Source organism: Cololabis saira, chromosome 14, assembly GCF_033807715.1.
Source record: "Cololabis saira isolate AMF1-May2022 chromosome 14, fColSai1.1, whole genome shotgun sequence".
Classification (NCBI taxonomy): domain Eukaryota; kingdom Metazoa; phylum Chordata; class Actinopteri; order Beloniformes; family Belonidae; genus Cololabis; species Cololabis saira.
Window position 1 is genome coordinate 47,081,196 of NC_084600.1, and position 19,192 is coordinate 47,100,387.

At 44.0% G+C, this 19,192-nt stretch overlaps 1 protein-coding gene across 2 annotated transcripts in view; it reads left to right on the forward strand.

The window, feature by feature from the left end:
* LOC133459424 (tripartite motif-containing protein 3-like) overlaps window positions 1–19,192 on the forward strand; it is a 39,598-nt gene that overhangs the window by 15,303 nt on the left and 5,103 nt on the right. For both annotated transcript variants that reach the window (XM_061739325.1, XM_061739326.1), the window contains exons 2-13: window positions 6,077–6,249; window positions 9,140–9,269; window positions 10,893–11,003; window positions 11,532–11,683; window positions 12,748–12,928; window positions 14,679–14,780; window positions 14,877–14,975; window positions 15,084–15,236; window positions 16,037–16,415; window positions 17,871–17,974; window positions 18,130–18,297; window positions 18,478–18,646. In XM_061739325.1, the coding sequence (XP_061595309.1) occupies window positions 6,104–6,249; window positions 9,140–9,269; window positions 10,893–11,003; window positions 11,532–11,683; window positions 12,748–12,928; window positions 14,679–14,780; window positions 14,877–14,975; window positions 15,084–15,236; window positions 16,037–16,415; window positions 17,871–17,974; window positions 18,130–18,297; window positions 18,478–18,646 (1,894 nt within the window). In that variant the 5' untranslated portion in view covers window positions 6,077–6,103. The remainder of the gene's footprint in view (window positions 1–6,076; window positions 6,250–9,139; window positions 9,270–10,892; window positions 11,004–11,531; window positions 11,684–12,747; window positions 12,929–14,678; window positions 14,781–14,876; window positions 14,976–15,083; window positions 15,237–16,036; window positions 16,416–17,870; window positions 17,975–18,129; window positions 18,298–18,477; window positions 18,647–19,192) is intronic.

Sequence of the window (19,192 nt, forward strand, 5' to 3'; positions counted from 1 at the left end):
GGAACCTCAACTGCACATGAGCGGTCTTTCACCTTAAGCCGTCCGTGTGGAAACATAAACGATTCCATCGTTACACTGCCCACCTCGAGCAACAACAACAGCTAACTTCGGCCGGGGTTGCTAGCACCGGGTTGCTAGCTCCCACCTCAGCCCACCTCCAGCAAGTACAGCAGCGATCCAGCCGGGGTTGCTAGCACCGGGTTGCTAGCTCCCACCTCCAGCAAGTACAGCAGCGATCCAGCCGGGGTTGCTAGCACCGGGTTGCTAGGCCCCCCCCCCAGTCCACCCCCCCTCCAGTCCACCCCCGGCACCTACAACAGCTAACTCAGCCGGGGTTTTTAGCACCGGGATGCTAGAAACCCCGGCTATGCTCATTCAGCAGCCTCAACCGCCAGCGCTAGAAGGGGCTCTTGGCACCGGGTTGCCAGGATCCTCTGCTTCCCAGCTCCATCAGTCCCAACAGGTTACCTCGGTTGGGGGCCACCGGCATCGTGATGTCGGTACCCGGCATCCCTCCCACCGCATTTCAACCCAGTTTCCTTCCTCAAGCCGTTACGGCCGCGCAGGCAACTACTCATTTCACCCCGTCCACAGCTAATCCCGCCATCCGTCATCCCAACGCTTTCGCTTCCCGCCCTTCCCCAGTTCCGGCCAGTGCCTGGCCTCCCTCCCACCGCATTTCGGCCCGGTTTTCTTCCTCGACTCGTTCCGGCCCCGCGGGCAGCTGCTCGTTCGCCCTGTCCGCGGCTGGTCCCGCCGCCCGTCATCCCAACGCTTTCGCTTCCCACACTTCTCCGGTTCCAGCCAAACCTGCGCAAACAAACCTACAAAAGCTAACTTCGGGGCCGGGGTAACTAGCACCGTGTTGCAAGCCCCCCCCAGCCCACCCCCAGCACCTACAACAGCTAACTCAGCGGTGTTACTAGCACCGGGATGCTAGCACACCCCGCCATGTTTCGGAGGAGGCAAACTCCTCAGCCGCCGGCGTGCCCGAAACACCACTCTCCCGAGCCTGACAGCCGCCCAGAAACTTCTGTCTCTTCAGTCGTCCACATTCCACCCGGTTCATCCCTTCTGAACATCCGGCATCACTGCAGTTCCCCATCTTCCAGCCTTTCCAGCCCACCTCCGCCATCGGAGGGAAGAGGACGCGGACAATCCGGATCAGCCCATAGCCGTCGTCGCAGGTCGGATTTCCACCCACACCAGCAATCTCCTCCCTCCCTCCCCAAGGTCCCTGGCACCGGGATGCCACTACAGCAGCTAGATCCGGCTGGGGTTTATGGCACCGGGATGCCACTACAGCAGCTAGATCCGGCTGGGGTTTCTGGCACCGGGATGCCACTACAGCAGCTAGATCCGGCTGGGGTTTCCGGCACCGGGATGCCACTGCCCCCCTCAGCCCACCTCCAGCACCTAATCCACCTCCAGCACCTACAACAGCTAACTTCAGCCAGGGTTACTGGCACCGGGATGCCACTGCCCCCCTCAGCCCACCTCCACCAACTACAGCCGCTAGATCCGGCCAGGGTTTCTGGCACCCTCTCTCATCGCCACCCGCTTCCGGGCTGGCGTACTTCAGCGTCCGCTGGCGAGATGCATACTACTTGCAGTCAGTCACTGCAAGAGTAGCCCCTAACTTTTCGACACTTTCAGAGGCCCTCTGCTGGATCCTCTTCAACAACCACGGCATTCCTTCCTCGTCCATCTCTTGAATGATTCCTCATCGTTACCCCTCTCTCATCGCCACCCGCTTCCGGCCTGGTCACCCTGACTTCCGTTTTCTCCGAACTCGGGGTTCCATTGTCCGCTGAGAAAACGGTGGGCCCCTCCACCTCCCTCGAATTCCTTGGTATCACTCTCGATACGGATCTGTTTCAGGCTTCTCTTCCAACCGAAAAGCTCAACCGAATCGGTCTTCTTATTTATCGGTCTTCTTATTTCCTCTTAGCCCCAGGCTGCACCAAACGCCAACTCCTCTCCCTCCTGGGCCACCTCAATTTTGCCATGCGCATTATTCCCCAAGGGCGGGCCTTCATCTCCCACTTGCCGTCCATCGCTTCCGCTGTTCCATCTCTCTTGTCTCCCATCTCCCCAGACAACTCGAGCCGTGCCGAGCTTCGTTGCGGCTCAACCTCCTTGCCACCTGGAAGGCGATCACTTTCTTTTATGATGACCAACTGGCTCACCCCCACGACATCAATCCATACACTGATGCTGCTCCTTCAATCGGTTTTGGGGGCTTTTACGATGGCAGATGGTTCGCAGCAGGACGGCCCTCAGAGCGCGCAAACGAATACCACAACGTTTCGACCGAACCATAGATCATCATCGTCATTGCCATCGTCATTGCCTTCGTCATTTGCATCGTCATTGGCATCATCATCGTTATCGTCATCATCATCGCCATCATCATCATCATCATCATCATCATCATCATCATCATCATCATCATCATCGCCATCATCATTCATCGACATCATCATCGTCTTTGCCACCATCATCGCCATCATCTTCATCGTCATCGTCATCATTATCTCCTTCGTCATCGTCATCGCCATCGTCATTGCCATCATCATTTGCATCGTCATTGGCATCGGCATCGTTATCGCCTTCGTCATCGCCATCATCATCATCGCCATCATCTTCATCGTCATCGTTATCGCCTTCGTCATCGTCATCGCCGTCGTCATCGCATCGACATCATCATTGCCATCATCATTTGCATCGTCATTGGCATCGGCATCGTTATCGTCTTCGCCATCGTCATCGCCATCGTCATCGCCTTCATCATCATCTTCATCGCCATCATCATCATCGCCATCATCGTCATCACCACCATCATCGTCATCGCCTTCATCATCGCCATAATCATCGCCATCATCATTCATCGCCATCATCATCGCCATCTTCTTCGCCACCATCATCGCCATCATCTTCATATTGATAAGTATCGACATAATTAATAAAGGACGCTCCAACTCCACATCCATCATGCTGTTCATGCGCCGTCTAGTCTGGCACTCAGCCATACATCTATTTATCCTCCATGCAGCACATGTCCCCGGTCACTCCACCACCATCACCGACTCTCTTTCTCGTTTCTCATCCCCGAAGACCAATCACCCCTGAATACTTCGAGACCCTGGCCAACTACTTGTCTTCCTGGAAACCACAGAGCACATCTTCAACAGATCCTTGCATCCGAGTCAGGACAGTCGTCACCAGTTTCTGGTTTCACCATCGCTTCCGTCATATACTCTCCTTATCTGGCATCTCCCCAACGCACTACTCCGGTCACTCCTTAGGATCGGAGCCGCCACTTCAGCCTCCCGCTACGTATCCCAGAGCACCTCATACAGCCCGTGGGCCGATGGTCCTCCCAACTATCATCGCTACATTCGCTCAGATCTTAGCGACCTCAGATCCGCTCAGTCTCATCTCCTTAAATAATCCACGGTTTTGGGGGTTCGTTGTTGCCCGGGCGCTGCGGCGGATTCCCTACCAGCTTCCCCACAACGCATCGACCGATCCATAGATCATCATCATCGTCATTGTCATCGTCATCATCATCACCATCATCATCGTCATTGTCATCGTCATCGCCATTACCATCGTCATCGTTATCATCTTCGTATCAATAAATCATTTAAACGTATCCTGTTGATGGCGTGGTCCTTGCTAGTGAAATGTTGAGAAAACTGACTTTATTCTTTTGAATTGTATTTCAACATGAATCTGAAATTTCGGTAACACTTTACAATAAGGGTCCCTTAATTAACGTTAGTTAATGCATTATTAAGCATTAATTAACAGTTTAATAATAGTTAAATAACCATTATTATGTATTACTTAACATTAATTAGCATATTAGTTAATGCATTAATAAACAGTTAGTTAATGCATTATTAAGCATTAATTAACAGTGTAATAATAGTTAAATAACCATTATTATGTATTACTTAACATTAATTAGCATATTAGTTAATGCATTAATAAACAGTTAATTAATGCCTACTGCTCAGAGTTAATTAATACATTAGTAAGCATTAATAAACGTTACATGATGTAATTATTTATCCTTATGTATGCATTACTTAGTATTAAGTAATACATTAGTTAATACATAAGTAAAACGTTAATAATGTCCCTAGTAATCATTTACTAATGGTGTTTATTTGGAGTGAATAAGCATTAAGTAACAGCTACCTAATACATCTACTAATCATTCGCTAATGGTGTACATGTTTACTGGATGGGCATTATTAAACAACTATGGTTAAGTAATGCTTATGAGGCAGTTAAGCATTAATAATGTGTTACCTAAGGGATAAATGTGTTACACTTTACAATAAGGGTCCAGAATAGTATTTACTAATGGTTAATTATGGTTAAGTAATGCTTATGAGGCAGTTAAGCATTAATAAGGGATAAATGTGTTACACTTTACAATAAGGGTCCAGCAAGCCTTTACTAATGGTTAATTATGGTTAAGTAATGCTTATGAGGCAGTTAAGCATTAATAATGTGTTACATAAGGGATAAATGTGTTACACTTTACAATAAGGGTCCAGCAAGCCTTTACTAATGGTTAAGTAATGGTTATGAGCCACTCCTATACATTTATTAAGGTTTATGTCAGGTTACCGTTCATAAGGTCAGGTAAGCTACCTGATAACACACACAGCACCATTAGGAAATGATTACTTAAGACTCTAAATAGTTGTTTAAATAAATAAACAAATAATTAACTCTGAGCAGTAGGCATTCATTAACTGTTTATTAATGCATTAACTAATATGCTAATTAATGTTAAGTAATACATAATAATGGTTATTTAACTATTATTACACTGTTAATTAATGCTTAATAATGCATTAACTAACTGTTTATTAATGCATTAACTAATATGCTAATTCATGTTAAGTAATACATAATAATGGTTATTTAACTATTATTAAACTGTTAATTAATGCTTAATAATGCATTAACTAACGTTAATTAAGGGACCCTTATTGTAAAGTGTTATCGAAATTTCCACTTTTTTCTCGAAGTGCATGATGAAAAAAAATCTTCCTCTCAATGATCTTTCTCCTGCGTGGCCCTGGTACTCCTCCGTACAGAGTTGTGAGTTTCAACAGGATAAAGAACTGGATTAAGAATTAAAGAGTGGGATTAGAAATCTAGTTGAGACTAATTGTGATATGAAAGGAAACTTTCTAAGACGAGGGGTGAATATCTGGTCCGGTCATCACCGAGGTTTCAGGATCCGCTAGCGCCGCTCTGACCTGTCAATCATCGCTGACCTCCGTCCCGCCTCCGTCTGGGTGACATCACTCAGACATGGGGGGTCCTGTGTTACTCATCGTGTTTTTGCTACTTGATCCTAATCAGTTTTGTCATTGGGACAATCCATTCATTCATTCATTAATTTCACTTTATTTTGTGTAGAGTGACATCGTACATTGATAAACAGTTTAAAATGTAAATATACCCAATTCTAGCCAAAAAGCTAATTAGCATTGGTAGTCCCCCTGCAAGATACAAGCAACATTACACGACACACGATATCAACAACAATTAAAAATTGCACAATTAAACCATTCCTTGAGATTTCCCTTAAAGGAAGAGTATGAGGGATAATCCCTTGAATGAATGAACGAATGAATTAATTTATTTCGAACATGTATATAAAAAATAAAAATGTAATTTGTCATTTTTCTATTACCTATTTACTGTACAGTGAGCGAAAATAACCAGAGTCAAATTTCATGTCTTGTCTGACCTGACCTGGACAAATAAACAAGATTCTGATTCTGATTTAAGGGTTCATTGTTTCTTTCTGGCTAACATGACCTGCTGGTTTTGAACACTCAGCTCTCTCTTACAAAGTCCTGGTATTAACCCAGAAAACATAACAAAGCACACGTTTTCTGCACTAATCGTGGACTTTGTTCCAGCTTAGTTCCGGCTGGTTCCTGGTTCCTGCTGAGGGAAAGTATCAGAACAATCGCTGCCCTGGAAGTGAGAGCTGCAGATCTGGACCTTAGCTCTTTGGGTGTGTTTCTCCCGCTAGGCTAACCGCTGTCCTCCGCAGCGGTAGATGTCCTCGGTCATGGCCCAGCGGGACGCCGGCAGCCCCAGCCCGGTGGTGCGGCAGATAGACAAGCAGTTCCTGGTGTGCAGCATCTGCCTGGATCACTACCGCAACCCCAAGGTGCTGCCCTGCCTGCACACCTTCTGCCAAAGGTAAGCTAGCTTAGCACTGTTAGCATGCTGCCCTGCCTGCACACCTTCTGCCAAAGGTAACGTAGCTCCGTCCTGGAGTTAGCGCTGTTAGCGTGTTCCCAAGCGCTAGAGCTTTTTATGGCTTTTAAAGTAGCACAACGTAACTTTCAGCTTTTCTGAGTTTGGCAGCATCTTTTGGACAAAAGCGGTAGTGCTTTACCAGAAAGAACACTACGTTTCCCATGAGCACCAGCGCGTACTGCCGGAAAACTCCTGTCCCGTCGCGTGCATTTGTTTTGAGAGAAGACGGGACGCTTTTCTGTTTCACCCGTTATTATTATAGATCCATGGTTTCAGCAAGTGAACAGACGGAACCCAAAAAAAAAGATGTTAAACTGCTGGAAAGGAACTGGAATTTACCGGGACCTTAAACAAGGAAGCCAGGGAGCGGTATATGGAGAAAATAATGATTATTAACGGTCTGGATCCATATGAAATCCCTACTAAAGAATGGAGCTCCTCGTCGGAGCGCCGCTCTTTATAAGGGATTTACTGCCGCAGTTCTGCAGAACCACCGTCTCCGGCTACCTTGTTTAGGAGTGTTTGGCAGCTGCTTTGGTAAATGTTTGACTTGCCATGTGCTTCAATAAATTTGTATAATAGTACAACATACAGTACATGTTTTGTATTACTCTTACTTTTCTTTTCTTTTTTTTTGACTGCTATATTATGTTGAAGAGGCTCCGAGGCGTGAGCAATATTTTTTTTTCCTCGTGAGATTATTTTTTTTCTTCTGCAGCTACAAATCAAATAGTTAATATTTTTTCCTCAACAAAATGAATTGCACCGCAGAGAGCTGGCCAACAACTGCGTTTAGCTGGAGAAGTGGGGAATAAAACCCGTTTGAATGATCCGACCCCGGTCTGTGAGTGTTTGTTTGTGGTTTAATAAACCCGTGTTTTGATCCGACGCCCGTCTGTGTGCGTGTTTGTTTGTTTACTGATGAACGTTACGTTTGGTCGGACTCGTTACAGCCGCGATCCAACCGAGCCGACGACTCTTTCACTCTTTTACTTTGTTATATCAGATACTTGGCCTGCGTGGTTCTGCCTCCGAGCAGGAAACCGGTGAAAAGTTAAACCATTAGTGATCTTTTCCCCACGTCTGTTGTGTGGAGCTGCTGCAGCAGCAACGGGTTACCAGCTTCTGCGGAGCTCTGAGCTCCAAGCCCCGCCCATTTTCGTCTGGACTATGAATGGGGAAGGAGGGGGAAGTGACGTATGCCGTAAAGCAGTCAAAGCCGTAAAAATGTGTAGTTTTTTAGTGTAGAAGGGTTCCTACCATGCTCCTCAAAGTTACATAGTGCCAGTGAAGGAGATACAGACCCCTCAGACCATGACAGAGGTTCATTAAACCTGTTGGAAGTTGATGTACCATCACAATGATGATGATGAAATATTAGATTAAGCTGGAAAAGTTACATAGTGTCGCTTTAAAGTTTGTTTGTTTTCTTTTTTTTCTTTATTTAAAATTTTTTTTGTCTGCATATATATTAATGGTTAATACCATGTTGGTAAAAACCTGAGGTAAAAACCTGAGGCATACAGTATATATACATTTTTAATATATAATATATATCATATATAATTTAAAGGGGACCTATTATGGATCTAATACCTATTTTAAACAGGCCTTGAATGTCTTAAAAACAAGCTTTTGATTGTTTTTTCTAAATAAATTAGAAATTCAGCCTCTGAGCCATGTCTTTATCTTCCCAGTCTCTAACCTCATTATCTATGCAGGATTCTGAGTGGGCGGGGCTATGATAATGAGGCTCTGTGCTGATTGGCTGCCTGAATGACGCGATACACCGCTACGAAAACATGGAGGAAGCTCCGGCCGGTGGAGTTATTGTTGTTGTTGTTCCGGCCAGAGTTAGTTGTTAGTGGTTTCACGCATCGTGGTTCCGTAACTTTGGGGATCAGAATCTTATTGTCTCGTAGATCCACATCACACTGGACGATCATCCGGGCGGCTGTACAGACACTGCAGAATCTGGTTGTTTCTCCTTCTCTGAGTTGCTGAAGGGAGACACTTTATATATGTTAAAGACAGAAAAAAACACTTTATATATGTTAAAGCAAGAAAAAAACCTGTTTTTCAGAATAGGTCCCCTTTAATCTCAACATTTCGACTTTTTTCTCAAAATTTTGACTTTTTTTCTCGACATTTTGAGTTTTTTCTAGAAATTTCAACTCGACATTTCGGCTTTTTTCTCTCGAAATTTCAACTTTTTTCTCAACATTTTGACTTTTTTTCTCGACATTTCAGCTTGTTTTCTCGACATTTCGACTTTTTTCTCGAAATTTCAACTTTTTTTATCGAAATTTCGACTTTTTTCTCGACATTTCAACTTTTTTTCTCGACATTTTGACTTTTTTCTCGAAATTGTACTTCAACATTAATTTTGACATTTCAACTTTTTTCTCGACATTTTCACTTTTTTCTCGATATTTTGACTGGCGGAGTTGTTGTTGTTCCAGCCAGAGTTAGTTGTGGCCGTGGTTTGCATTTTGGTTACGTAACGACGGGAGAAGGATCTTATTGTCTCGTAGATCCACATCACACTGGACGATCATCCGGGCGGCTGTACAGACACTGCAGAATCTGGTTGTTTCCTCCTTCTCTGAGTTGGCAGGCTGAGGGGAGACCACTTTATATATGTTAAAGCAAGAAAAAAACACTTTATACATGTTAAAGCAAGAGAAAAACACTTTATATATGTTAAAGCAAGAAAAAAACACTTTATATATGTTAAAGCAAGAGAAAACCACTTTATACATGTTAAACTAAGAGAAAAAACCTGGTTTTCAGAATAGGCCCCCCCTAACCACCTCTCCTCCTCCTCCAGCTGCCTCCAGAACTACATCCCCCCGGAGTCCCTGACTCTCTCCTGCCCCGTCTGCCGGCAGACGTCCATCCTGCCGGAGAGGGGAGTAGCGGCGCTGCAGAACAACTTCTTCATCACCAACCTCATGGAGGTTTGTCTTTATCAGATAAAACTCATAAACACAAGTCTGCATGAAGGGTGTGATGCTGCTGCTCGCTGTGCTGGTGGACGGGGGGGGGACTGATGTAATTCTTCACCTTCTTACTTCTCCAGGGGCTTTTCTGGAGGATTTTCTTTTTTTTATGTAAGCTTCATTCCGAACATGAGAAAACATAATTCGACACACAAGTCAAAATAGTCAAAACAACAAAAAACAAATAAAACAATGTTAGCATGAGTACCCTGACCCGATCCCTGATCCCTGATTGTAGTTTACATTTATTTTTACATTAAGTATTGCCCCAAACCTCCACAAAGTAATTTAAATATGTAAAACAAGTGAACAATACAGAATGTGGAGTGATTTGTGGTCCAGAATATGTTAAGCCTTATTGATTACTGAGATGCTTCTTGATAGTTTGTTTTGTACATGTTTTGAGTGAGATTTACAGTTTATTTTATCATCTATTATTACACCAAGAAACTTATTTTCATGAACTCTTTCAATATCCACACCTTCTACTTGCACCTGCACTTGAGTATCCCTTTTACAATTACCAAATAACATGATTTTAGTTTTACTTAAGTTTAATGATCATTTATTTCTGTCAAACCACCTCTTTAATTTGCACATTTCTGCAGTGATCATATCCAGTATCCCCTTTAAATCCCTGATTTGTTTGGGATTAAAGAACAAACTCTTTCCATCAGTGGTGGCTGGTCAGTAGCGGGCGCTAGGGCATCAAATCAAGAGAAGAATAAAAGTTAAAAAATAAATAAAAAACATGCTGTATGTAGCCCAGGCTCTATAATGATACCCTTTTAATATAAGAACTGTCCCTTTAAAATAGTTTATTTCATTTGCAAACAAAAGCTAGTCGTATGAAGAAACACATTGGTGCTACAAAACCCTGAATCCAAATTCAATCTCTGGGCGCGTGTGCTTATGCAAAGCCAGAGGAGAAACCAGAGGTTAGTCCTAGTGTTATCAAAGATCTTATGAAACAGGTTGATAGCTTGCAGAGCCAATTAACCTCTTTTATGACTCAGAAAAAGAGGGGAATTCATAAAAAGGGTTACAGAATTGGCGAGCCAGCCAGGAGGATTAACTTTGGCTACAAGGGTTTAATTTTGCCGGCTTTATTATTTTTGTTTGTTATTTTCCATACACTGTTTTCTAATCTAAGTTATTGTATTGTTTACTGTCCTGTCAACCTGCAATAATAAGTGGCTACAAAAACCTTTGCTGTCTGTGTCATTATTGATGTTCAACATACTGGCTCTTAAAAACTTACTGGTCCAGTTATTTATATTGAACATTATTTACCTGTGCTCTGTTGCTACTTCGTGACAAAGGTTACATTTAACTTGATTTAAAGGGGCAATACAATACAATTAAAAAAATAATAATTATTTTTTAATTCAAAGAAAAAAAATATGACAATGGTGCTAAAAAGAGAGAGAGAGAGAAAAAAAAGAAAACCCACCTAACTTAACAATTATCATGATATTTCTTCATCAAACTGTCTTTTATTATTATTTTAAATGTAATTGATTTGCATTCCTTGGCTCCTGTATCCAGATTGTTCCATAAACGTGTCGTGTTCTGCTCCAGGTCCTGCAGCGAGAGCCCGATCGCTCACGGCCCGAGACCTGCAGCGTCCTGGAGTCGGTTAGCGCCGCGGCGGCAGGGAAACCGCTCTGCTGCCCCAACCACGACGGCAAGGTGGGTAAAAAAACAGACCTGGAGAGTTCTGGATTCAAAAATATGGGAAATGTTCCACCACCTGTTTACATTCAGTGACAATTCAGTTTGCTGTTTAAAAATTATTATTTTATAAAATGGTACATTTACGGGGAAATACTAATACGGGAGGGCGGTGGGAAAGAGGTAAAATACGGTAGTTTCCCGTCCAAAACGGGACAGGTCTGGTACCAACTTCTGTTAGTGTGACCATCAGCTGCTCCCTGTCTCCCCCTGCAGGTGATGGAGTTTCTGATTTTAGTGTGATTAGCTGCTCCCCGTCTCCCCCTGCAGGTGATGGAGTTGCTGATGTTAGTGTGATTAGCTGCTCCCTGTCTCCCCCTGCAGGTGATGGAGTTGCTGATGTTAGTGTGATTAGCTGCTCCCTGTCTCCCCCTGCAGGTGATGGAGTTGCTGATGTTAGTGTGATTAGCTGCTCCCTGTCTCCCCCTGCAGGTGATGGAGTTGCTGATGTTAGTGTGATAAGCTTCTCCCCGTCTCCCCCTGCAGGTGATGGAGTTTTACTGCGAGTCGTGCGAGACGGCCATGTGTCTGGACTGCACGGAGGCCGAGCATCGCGAGCACGACACCGTCCCGCTGAGAGACGTGGTGGAGAAACACAAGGGGGCGCTGAAGACGCAGCTGGACGACATCACCGGCAGGTGAGACAAACTACTAGCATTATACTGAGATTCAACAGCAAGTATTGGCAGCTAATGATGCTGTAAGGCAGGTGAGTCTCACACCTGGGGAGGACCTGTCCCCCCTGATCACCAGTAGGTGAGTCCTAATACTAGTTATTGCAATCGTCCAGAATGGCCCGAAGGGCAATGTTGCTAGCATTTTGCTAACAAGCTAAAGTCCCACTGCACCAGGGGGTGTACAGCATGACCCCGCTCTGATGTGGAAAAAAAAATACCCAAAAAATAAAACGCGGCCGGAAAAACCTGAAAAATGCGATATATTAGTATCCAGAAAAGGTTTCCCTTTTCTTATTATTATTCCGCACTCTTTTTTTCGTCCGTTTATGCAGCCCGAACCGCAACATGCACCCATGCATGGCATACATCGTTGGATGCGTCTCCATTGTGCCTCGATGGGCATTACTTTTCTCAGTCAAAAGTGTTACCGTGGCAACGCTAGATGCCAAAAAGCAAAAAAAAAGGCGAAAATGTGGATGCTTATTGCTCGGCCGAACTTTATCGTAGAGACATCGTTCAAACTTTCAAACAATCGGCCCGATTGGCACAAACGGACCGTACAACCTCATTATGCCAATTATTACAGTTTTTGCAATATTAAACTTTCAATTGAAAAAAAAATACATTTTATTCTGGACGTTTGTTGCTAGGCAACGGTTTATCGTACAGACATCATTACAATATTGAAAAATCCGAGACGCGTTGAATTACAACATATTTTAGTCTCATCATGCTAGCTATTACGGTTTTTGCTCTCATTATGCTGTCGTTTCGACAAGTGCACAATAAAAACAAATCTTCCCCTCTCAAATATTTTTTCTCCTGCATGGCCCTGATAAATTAAATTACATAGTTACTGCGATTAAAGTTCACCGGGCGAAAAATTTAATAATGAAAAAAAATCGATCTTTCAACATACAAATCGATTTTAGAGAATTAATATGAGAATCCATTTAGAATCGGAGCATTGATTTTTTCACCCAGGCCTAGTTTGTCTGATATGTTTGTGTTGTTACGTGTTTCAGGCTCCCCCAGCTGACGGCAGCCATCGATCTGGTGTCTGAGATCTCCCGCCAGCTGAACGACAGGAAGAACGAGGCGATAAACGAGATCAGCGTTAGTTTCCAGGAGCTGGAGCGGCTGCTGCAGCAACGCAAGACGGAGCTGATAACGGACCTGGAGAACATCTGCAGCAACAAGCAGAAGGTACGACACGTTTAATAACGGACCTGGAGAACATCTGCAGCAACAAGCAGAAGGTACGACACGTTTAATAACGGACCTGGAGAAACATCTGCAGCAACAAGCAGAACGTACGACACGTTTAATAACAGACCTGGAGAAACATCTGCAGCAACAAGCAGAAGGTACGACACGTTTAATAACGGACCTGGAGAAACATCTGCAGCAACAAGCAGAAGGTACGACACGTTTAATAACAGACCTGGAGAAACATCTGCAGCAACAAGCAGAAGGTACGACACATTTAATAACGGACCGGGAGAAACATCTGCAGCAACAAGCAGAAGGTACGACACGTTTAATCTCTGACCTGGAGAAACATCTGCAGCAACAAGCAGAAGGTACGACACGTTTAATAACAGACCTGGAGAAACATCTGCAGCAACAAGCAGAAGGTACGACACGTTTAATAACAGACCTGGAGAAACATCTGCAGCAACAAGCAGAAGGTACGACACGTTTAATAACGGACCTGGAGAAACATCTGCAGCAACAAGCAGAAGGTACGACACGTTTAATCTGGAGAAACATCTGTAGCAACAAGCAGAAGGTCGGCCATGTTTCATCAAGACAACTACGGAAGAGAATCAGGGCCAGGCAGGAGAAAAATAAAAATTATATTTTATATTCTATTCAAGTCGAAATGTCGAGAAAAAAGTCAAAATTTTGAGAAAAAATTTTGACTTTATTCACAAAATTTCGACTTTATTCTTGAAATTGTATTTCAACATTAATCTCAACATTTCGACTTTTTTCTCGACATTTCGACTTTTTTCTCGAAGTGAATAATGAAAAAAAAATCTTCCTCCTAAAAAAAGTTTTATCTTTATTTTCCTCCTGCCTGGCCCTGATTCTGTTCCGTACATCTCTGATTTGTTGTTCCAAGTTTGCTCCAGTTGTCGTCACTAACCTCGCGAGAAGCAGGGGGGCAGTTCTCGCGAGGTTAGTCATAATTCAGTTTCCTTTTTAAAAATTATTATATCATAAAACGGGAAATTTACAGGAAAACACTAATATGGGAGGACGGCAGGAAAGAGGGTAAAATACGGTAGTTTCCTGGCCGAAACTTTATTGAACAAAATTCTGTAGGGTGCACAATAAAGGGCATGTGAAACAAAACAACCAATTATCTACAGATATTCAACATTTGGGGGGTTGAGAGAAAAAAAAAAGATACATTTACTGACAAGCTATGGGAAGTGTATTAATAAAAAACTTAAAAAAACAAAGACATTGTTTCATATAAGCTTTTGACAATATCGTTTTTTTTCACACATCAGTTTAAGAGACGCAAAGTAAAGTTTACATTCATTTTTCAAATTTTTCAAATGGGTTCTGATAAATGATATCATTTGCCAATTTTCACAATTCACCACTGTAAGAAAATAGACACATTACAGACGGACTAGAAGTGAAGAGTTCAATGTTCAATGTTTATAAAACCCATAGATGAGGAGGAAATTATTGATACTGTCAATAAATGTAAAAATAAAACATCAACGGACGGAGGAAATCGACATGAAGATAGTGAAAAGAGTAATCGGGGGTTATCTAAACCAACAAATAAATGCTCTACAGTTTCCGGCTCTTCTAGGCAAAACCCACAGGGTTCTACGATAAAGTTAAATCTTTTGCACAGAAATTCAGCAGCTGGGTTTAGATTGTTTATCCCTTTCTCTGGTTGTTCCCCCGGTTCCTCCCCGGGGTTGTGCAGGTCCTGCAGGCCCAGCTGGACGTCCTGCTTCAGGGGAAGGAGCAGATCCAGAGCAGCTGCAGCTTCACGGAGCAGGCGCTGAGCCACGGCAGCGCCACCGAGGTGCGTTTCTGGAGCTACTCCTGCGGTGGCGGCGAGCAGCGATGCTTACCCACCTATCTCTGTCTGTTCTCACCTGTCCCCGTCCGTCCTCTGCAGGTTCTGCTGGTCCAGAAACAGATGAGTGAGCGAGTGACGGCTCTGGCCCGACACGACTTCCCGGAGAAACCGCACCAGAACGCTCACCTGGAGTGTCAGGTGAGGGTCGCCAACGCCACCGGGGAAGGAGCTGGAGACTCCCGGGACTGTTAATGCAGCATCAACCTCTGACCCGGTTCTGCCCCGTGTTCTGCCCCGTGTCTGCAGGTAGAAACCGACGGCCTCCGTCGCTCCATCCAGAACCTGGGCGTCCTCCTCACCACGGCGGCCGTGGCTCACACCTCCGTGGCGACGGGGGAAGGACTCCGTCACGCCGCCACCGGGCAGAACCAAACCATCACCGTCACCACCAAGGACAAGGTACTGCCTTCCTGTCTCACCCCCGCTTTACCCCTGAGCGGTGGTACTAGCAGACCTATGAACACGACTTCACACTAAAGTTGCTTTCATCAACGGAAATTATGACTAAATATCATCGTCAACGAACCTTTATCACCTGAGGAAAACAAGACGCAATGAAAATGCTGGTCATGTGACGATAACGATGATTAAATATACAATGCAATATCGTAGAGGAATAAAAACTAGACTAATTCGACAATTCTGACTAAAATAAGACTAAAATGCTCAGACTTTTAGTCGACTGAAACTTGACATGATTAAAAGGAGAATGACTAAATGCATCACTGGTAATTTTGTCTCCTTGCACATGCATATATTATTCGTTTTTTGGGTTTTAGTACTTCTTTTGTACATTGCTCTTTTTTATATTACTTTACTCTTTTTAAATACTTAGCTATTTATTGTTTTTTTTATTTTAGGATATACTTTTTTTATACCTTTTTTGTACTTTCGTGTATTTTTTGTAAAAGTAAAAAACGTGTGTGTGTTTTGCTGCTGCACAAGTGAATTTCCCCTCTGGGGGATCAATAAAGTTTTATTCTATTCTATTTTCTATTCTATTCTATGAACGTGATTAAAACGTATAAAAATTAAAATGATAGCTCGACCCAAAGACTAGACTAAAACTAAAATTGAAACAGACTGACAACAACACTAGTTCTGTGATTGTATGAAACCTGGCTTTGGTCTCCGGGGGGTTCAGGACGCTGCGATCACGTGTCATGATTCTGAAACCCACCTGTGATTTCCCCCTGCAGGACGGGGACTTGGTGCGGACGGGAAACGCCGCCCTGACGGCCGAGATCGTGTCGGCGGACGGCGGCCGGGCGGCGGAGACGGAGGTGACGGACAACAAGAACGGCACGTACGAGGTTAGCTTCACGCTGCGCTGCGAGGGCGAGTTCTCCCTGGACCTAGCGCTGTACGGCCAGCCGCTCCGCGGCAGCCCCTTCCGCCTGCGCGCCGTCAAGCCCTGCGACGTCCCACCATCGCCCGACGACGTGAAGCGGCGGGTCAAGTCCCCCGGCGGGACGGGCGGCCACGTCCGCCAGAAGGCGCTGCGCCGGCCCGCTAGCATGTACAGCACCGTCAAGAAGAAGGAGAACCCCATCGAGGACGAGCTCATCTACCGGGTTGGTAAGAACCGGACGCTGCCGCGACGGGGACCCAGCTCATATACCGTATCGACCCGATTATAAGACGACCCTGATTATAAGACGACCCTCTTTTTCAAGACTCAAGTTTGAAAAAAGAGTTTTTGAACACCAAATTCAATTTCTATACAGAAAATAATTGCAGTACATCTAAAACAAATGATCATAACAATATATTGGAGAGAGAAAGCCTGTTATTTAGCCTGTTGAAGTTTGTATCATAACTTCTCCTCAGCTTCCGGTTCACATGCCGAACTTCCACCCTCTTTTCTCCAGATTGGAGAAACTACGTTTCTACATTTTCTGTTATTTCTTTTCTTATTTTCTCCTCTTTTCTTTCTTACTGTTATTTTAATTTTTCTTCTTCGTGGTAGTTTTGGTTTGGTTTAAGTGCCGACATCTGACAGAACCCATGCTCTGTTCAATCTGCTTCCATGTTTTATTCATCAATTTTATCTATGGTCTTTTTGCTTTGTTCTGCTCTTTTACTTATTTTTTCTTTTTCTATGCTAATTTTTATGTAGTATTCTATCAACCTGCCCAGGGACTATACGTGGGAAATAGCTGCTACAACCTGGAACAATGCAGATTCTCTTGCAAAAGATTAATGTCTTATTGTGCACTGTCCCTGTTTTGAAATAAATAAATAAATTACAATTACATATTACAGGGGTTGGTTTTGTCCTGGGGAGTTAAGTTCAGCATTTAAAGATATTTGGCTCCATCTAGCGTTGTGATGGGTATAATGTCTAGATCCCGAATGGAAGACGAACCCCTCTTTTTTCAGTCTTATTTCAATGCAGCAAACACCGTCTTATATTCAGACCGGTACGGTGTGAACTGCAAAAAACACCTCAGCACCAGAAAAGCAACTCAAATTTAACAACATCATAACGAGACTTGCTAGTGGGTGTGGGGGGTGGGGGGAGGGGGGGTGGGGGGCTGCCAGCACATCCAGGTGTGTGTGTGTGTGTGTGTGTGTGTGTGTGTGTGTGTGTGTGTGTGTGTGTGTGTGTGTGTGTGTGTGTGTGTGTGTGTGTGTGTGTGTGTGTGTCTGTGTGCGGTAAGTCTGTGAACTCTGCCCCAGCTTGCGGGAGCAGAGCGTCTTGTTTTTATTCCACCAGGGAGATTGTGACTAGACCAGCCTGCCAAGACGCTCTGTCAACGTCAGATTGTAGGATTTCATTTGGGTCAGACTCCAGTAATGTCTTAAGTCTCTGGTTCGTCTCCATGGCGACTCCAAACAGACTAATTTGTGGTCAATTTAATTTCCCACCAAGCCGAGCTTCCAACTTCTCCAAGGTCTTTTTCCAAAAACCGCAGCTAGCTGCGATTCTGTTCGAGAATCTAATCCAGCTTTCGATTTTGCTCCCCAAATGTTTGAGTCTAAGTTTTGAATCAGAGCACATTTACCCAGGATGCACCTGTTCCCCCTCAGGTTCCCGCGGCAGAGAGAAGGGCGAGTTCACCAACCTGCAGGGAATCTGCACCTCCAGCAACGGGAGGGTGGTGGTGGCCGACAGCAACAACCAGTGTATACAGGTGAGTCCTGGTCCTGGTCCTGGTCCTGGACCTGGTCCTGGTCCTGGCCCTGGTCCTGGTCCTCCTGGTCCTGGTCCTGGTCCTGGTCCTGGACCACCAGGGTCCAGGACGGAGCTCTGGTCCCAACACAGCTTGACTCCTGGACCCGGTTGCAGGTGTTCTCCAACGAGGGCCAGTTCCGGATGCGGTTCGGGGTCCGGGGCCGGTCCCCCGGGCAGCTGCAGAGACCGACCGGCGTCACGGTGGACGTGAACGGAGACATCGTGGTGGCCGACTACGACAACCGCTGGGTCAGCATCTTCTCCCCCGACGGCAAGTTCAAGGTGAGACGCAAACCCCCCCACTGGCCGTCCCGGGTCCTGGTCCCGGGTCCCGGTCCAGGGTCCCGGTCCCGGGTCCTGGTCCCGGGTCCCGGTCCAGGGTCCTGGTCCCGGGTCCTGGTCCAGGGTCCTGGTCCCGGGTCCCGGTCTGGGAAAACCCTGACCTGGGGGACATGTCTCCAGAACAAGATCGGGGCGGGCCGCCTCATGGGGCCCAAGGGCGTGGCCGTGGACAGGAACGGACACATCATCGCCGTGGACAACAAGGCCTGCTGCGTCTTCATCTTCCAGTCCAACGGGAAGCTGGTGACCAAGTTCGGAGGACGAGGGACGACGGAGAGACAGTTCGCAGGTATTATTATTATTATAATAATAATAATAATAATAATAATAATAATAATAATAATAATAATAATAATAATAATAAATATTATTATTATTATTATTATTATTATTATCATTATTATTATTATTATTATTATTATTATTATTATTATTATTATTATCATTATTATTATTATTATTATTATTATTATTATTATTATTATTATTATTATCATTATTATTATTATTATTATTATTATTATTATTATCATTATCATTATTATTATTATTATTATTATTATTATTATTGTTATTATTATTATTATTATTATTATTATTGTTATTGTTATTATTATTATTGATATTATTGTTGTTATTATCATTATTATTAATATTATTATTATCATTGTTATTATTATTATTATTATTATTAATAATATTAATATTATTATTATTGTTATTATTATTATTATTATCATCATTATCATTATTATTATTATCACTATCATTATCATTATTATTATTATTATTATTATTATTATTATTATTATTATTATTATCATTAGTATTATTA